The 5,000-nt window shown below is 42.1% G+C and overlaps 1 protein-coding gene across 2 annotated transcripts in view; it reads right to left on the bottom strand.

The window, feature by feature from the left end:
- Positions 1-28: 28 nt before the first annotated feature.
- The window catches only part of LOC119598711 (protein big brother-like), a 29,071-nt gene continuing 24,099 nt past the window's right edge, over positions 29-5,000 (bottom strand). The window contains exons 4-6 of one of the 2 annotated variants that reach the window (XM_037948488.1): positions 3,631-3,747; positions 2,760-2,945; positions 29-1,968 (exon numbers count right to left, since the gene is read on the bottom strand). In XM_037948488.1, the coding sequence (XP_037804416.1) occupies positions 2,763-2,945; positions 3,631-3,747 (300 nt within the window). In that variant the 3' untranslated portion in view covers positions 29-1,968; positions 2,760-2,762. The remainder of the gene's footprint in view (positions 1,969-2,759; positions 2,946-3,630; positions 3,748-5,000) is intronic. The other variant, XM_037948490.1, reaches the window with a different exon arrangement.

The following is a 5,000-nucleotide window of genomic DNA, read 5'->3' as shown; positions in this document are numbered from 1 at the left end:
TTTTTAAAGGGGGGAATTGAAATCAACATAAACCAAAAAAAAACATTTTATTGATGAAGTCTACAGTGTCAACTATACATTATACATCAGTGTACATATACGCAGGGCATGGGTAGAGGAGAGGGGAGAAAGAGAGGGGAAAATGTATGGGGTTAACGGTGACGGGGCAAGGGAAGGATGAATAAATATGTGAAATCTCAGGACTTCATCATTTAAAAAAAAAAGAAACCTTAAATATATATATCGTGTATATACATGTGCAGAAATTAAACCCCATTAATTATCTGATGGAGAGTCTCCCCTCCCCCCCCCATCTCCACTCTCCCTCACACACCCAATATATTTCTTAAACGGTTTTCATTTAGACCTTAACTATCTCTCCGAAAGTCGTTCCAAAGTCGGCCATTTGTGCTGGCCAGGAGGAGCCTTTATTGATGTTCTTTTTTTTATATTGCACACGAGTTTTTTTTTTTCTATTTACTAATTTCTTTTGTATTTAATCTTGATTCTAATTTTAACAAGGTCATCTTAAAATAATACTATAAAGGGCAAACCACATTCAGTTTTAATGGGATGTTTTTTTGCGAGAAAAAGTTCATTCACTTCTAGATATTTTCTACAAAAGTCTTGGCTGGCCAAGGTTGCCAACCCCCCACACAGGAGTGTAAATTTATCTCTCTTTTTTCATAAAAACTTCAGTCATAACAATTTCTTTACCTGTGCCAAGCTGATGAATATTAATCAAGCAGGCTTAGGTAATTTACACAAACATCGAAGTCATTCAACAACAATAAACAATTGACCATCAACGTGACCGAAGCCATAGCCATTAGGGGGGAGGGAAGCTCATCCGAACATCTATAGCAATAAATATTAATAAATCTTTGGTATTCACTATATAATCAAGACTTGGCCCACAGAATCACGAGCTAAACTACAATTAAAAATAAAGAAAAACGAAACACCTTTAATTACAATGAGAAACTGTTGCTGCCATCAATTAAAAAGAGTAATTAGTGTTTAAAAAAAACGTTAGATTAGTCACAGCTGAAAGTGCCATGGCGAGGGTGTACAATATATGTTAGTACATTTTTACGTTAGCAAGGACAGGGCATTTGCTAGGTTAAGCTTGGTCACACACACACACACACACACACACACACACACACACACACACACACACACACACACACACACACACACACACACACACACACACACACACACACACACACGACAACTGGCTTGGGCAGGTTTAGCTTAATCCGCCTATATTACATATTTTATACCTTAACCTGTCTCAAACCAGTATTCATTTTAAGTCTTTTTCTCAAGTCTTTTGTCTTGGCAGGACCGCTCCCTATGGCCTGTGTTAGACTAACCTTCAGGACATTTGTTAGATGAGTTTCTAACACCTGTGTTAGATTGAGTCTCCAATATATTTGGGAAAAGGCGAAGATTTATCAACCTATCTCTTGATATATCTCGCCGTTGTACATCATTGTGAAAATGCACGCACTGTACAGGAAAACCACTTCGTCACACGTAATTCACGCAATCATATGCACAATAGTAATGTTATTACTATTTTCAGATGCCTTGCATTCACACTTTCAATTGGCTCTTGTAGAGATCTGTCGTTCCTGATTGGCCGGAATTCCCATGACGTCATCATCCTTAGCATCCATTCAGAGAGATGGTGGGCGGCGCTACACCGTGTATCGACCCAATGATTGGTCAATACTCTCTCTTCCTTCGTCATGCACAAAAATACAGAAGAAAGCCAAGTACACACACGTGCTTATATAAAAAAATAATAATAATAATAAAGCACACACGCACTGACACACGCAAATTATATATATATACACGCAGACAACACTGGTATGTACGTCCCGCAGTTCTTCTGACATCGAAATTTTCTTAGTTGCGTGGAAGTCAACTTTTGCGATGCAGAAGGCTGAGAATCTGGAAGAGAGAGAGAGAGAGAGGAAGGAAGGGTTAATAAATTTCGATAGATTTGCTTTTGTTCTTGTTATTGTGTTTATTTCTAATTATTGTTGATTCTTTTTGTTTCATAGGGTACGTGTTTATATTATTTTTGTGACATCTTTAAAAAGTAAATATATCAAGTGATAATAAACAAATTTCCATATTGACAAACGCAACGAAAAAATCAAATATGAAAGAGAGGGAGGGAGTGAGGGAAGGAGGGAGGGAGGGAGGGAGGGAGGGAGGGAGAGGAGAGAGAGAGAGAGAGAGAGAGAGAGAGAGAGAGAGAGAGAGAGAGAGAGAGAGAGAGACGAGAGAGAGAGATGAGAAGAGAGAGAAGAGAGAGAGGAGAGGAGAGAGATGGGAGAGAGAAGAGAGAGAGAGAGAGAGAAGAAGAGAGGGGGAGAGAAGAGAGAGAGAGGGGAGAGAGGAAAGAGAGGAGAGAGGAGAGAGAGAGAGAGAGAGAGAGAGAGAGAGAGAGAGAGATCCAAACATAATTTAAAAGAAAGAAAGAAAAAAAAATATATATATATATATATTATATATATATATCATATATATATATATATATACGTATATATATATGGTATAATATATATATATAATATATATATATATATATATATATATCTATATATATTAATATATATATATATATATTATACACACATCAGAACCGATAGAAAAGAGCAACCAAACCAAACCAAACAAACAAACAAACCCAAAAAAATAAAAAATAAAAAAAAATAATAAAAAAGAAAATTCACCTGCTAGCGCACTTGGATGTTGGCCTGCTCGGTGTGGGCGTGTGGGTGCGTGTGGGCGTGGGGGTGCGTGTGGGCGGAGTGGGCGTGGCTGGTCGTGGGGACTCTGAAGGCGCGCTGCTTCTCCTCGAACTCCCGAAGGCGAGCTTTGTACTTCTCGATCTCCTCCCGAAGGATACGATCCTCCTCCTGCCGGCGAGGGAGACGGGGCGAGGGTGAGAAATGCGATGGCAAAAGAGAAATGATGATAATGCACAGAAAATGATAAACAAGAAACGGGAACAAGGAGAGAGAGAATAAACAAGAGACGGGAACCTACGTAAACAAGGATAGAGGATAAACAAGAGACGGGAATCGACGTAAACAAGGATAGAGGACAAACAAGAGACGGGAACCAACGTAAACAAGGATGAAAATAGTGAATAAATTAGATACAGAAACCGACGTAAACAAGTATAAAAAATAAGCAAGGCAAAGGAACCGACGTAAACAAGAATAAAGCACAGAGAATAAAAAAGACACAGGGATCTGCGTAAACAAGGATAAATAATGAACAAACAAAACACATAAACCTACGTAAACAAGGATAAAATAGAATAAACAAGACACAGAAACCAACGTAAACAAGGGTAGAGAACAAACAAAACACAGAAACCGACGTAAACAAGAAGATAGAATAAACGGGAATCTACGCAAACAAGAACAGAGAAGAGAGAATGGAGAATAAACAACAAACAATAAACAATAAGAGAATAAAGAATGGAGAATAAACAACAAACAATAAGCAATGAGAGAATAGAGAATAAACAGCTAAACAACAAACAATACACAACAAACAACAAACAAAACAACAAGCAAGCTCCGAAATACTCACAGCAGCGGATTCCTCATCGAACTCCAAGCAGCCGACGCCGTCGAGTCTCTCGAGGTCGACGTAGCCTCTCCACCTGACGCAGACGCCGTTCATGATGAAGGGGGACCGGAGGTGGACCTTGAGGGGGGGAAATTAGGGGGTGAGAGATGAGGTGGACCTTGAGGGGGGGGGGATTAGGGGGTGAGAGAGGAGGTGGACCTTGAGGGGGGGATTAGGGGGTGAGAGATGAGGTGGACCTTGAGGGGGGGGGGGGATTAGGGGGTGAGAGATGAGGTAAAGGGGGGGGGAGGTGGACCTTGAGGGGGAGAAATTAGGGGGGAGGGAGGGAGATAAGGGGAAGGGGAGGTAAGGGAGTGGGATGAGGTGAGGAAAGGGAGGAAGAGGTGAGGGAGGAAGAGGTGAGGGAGAGGTGAGGGAGAGGTGAGGTGAGAGAAAGGAGGGAGGTGAAGCATTTGGGTGAAAAATGAGGTAAAAGTGAAGTGCGAGGTAAGAGCGTGAGGTGCAAAGGTGAGATGAGGAGACGATACATGAGGCAAGAGGATGAGATGAAGCGACGGGAGGATGACATGAGGGAGATATAAGGGATAGTGAGGTAAAGATGAAATGAGTTAACGAGAGTGACATGAGATATAGAGATGAGGCTGCGTGTGATCATGAGTTAGGTAGGAGAAGAACAGACATTTTCTGAGGTGAGATGAGGGGAAGTGAGATGAGGGGAAGTGAGATGAGGGGAAGGAATGAGACAAAAAAAAGGGGGTTTAAGAAATTGAAGTATAAGATCAGAGAGGGGAAAGGAGGGGGGAGCGAGTGAGAGGTGTAGGGGGGAAGGGGTGAGAGGTGTGAGGGGGGGGGTCGAGAGGGTCTTCGGGGGTGGGGTGGGGGGGGGGGGTAGCAAGTGTCCATAATCAGATTGCCGGGCTGGATCAAGTTAATTAGGTAGGACGTTGAACCAATATGTGTGCGGAGAGAGAGAGAGAGAGACAAAGACAGGGACAGATAGAGAGAGAAAGAGAGAGAGAGAGAGACAGAGAGAGAGAGAGAGAGAGAGAGAGAGAGAGAGAGAGAGAGAGAGAGAGAGAGAGAGAGAGAGAGAGAGAGAGAGAGAGAGAGAGAGAGAGAGAGAGAGAAGAGATAGATAGAGAGAGAAAGAGAAAAGAGATAGATAGAGAAAGAAGAGAGAGAGAGAGAGACAAGAGAGAGAGAGAGAGAGAGAGAAGAGAGAGAGAGAGAGAGAGAGAGAGAGAGAGGAGAGAGGAGAGAGAGAGAGAGGGCAGACAGACAGACAAGAGGACAAGATAGATACGAGAGAGAGAGACAGAGACGAGAAGAGAGAGAAGAGAGGAGAGGAGAAGAGGGGAGAGAGGAGAGAG

Source organism: Penaeus monodon, chromosome 41, assembly GCF_015228065.2.
Source record: "Penaeus monodon isolate SGIC_2016 chromosome 41, NSTDA_Pmon_1, whole genome shotgun sequence".
NCBI classification, from domain to species: domain Eukaryota; kingdom Metazoa; phylum Arthropoda; class Malacostraca; order Decapoda; family Penaeidae; genus Penaeus; species Penaeus monodon.
The sequence above is the reverse complement of the archived record's forward strand: the minus strand, read 5'-3'. Positions and strand labels throughout refer to the sequence as shown.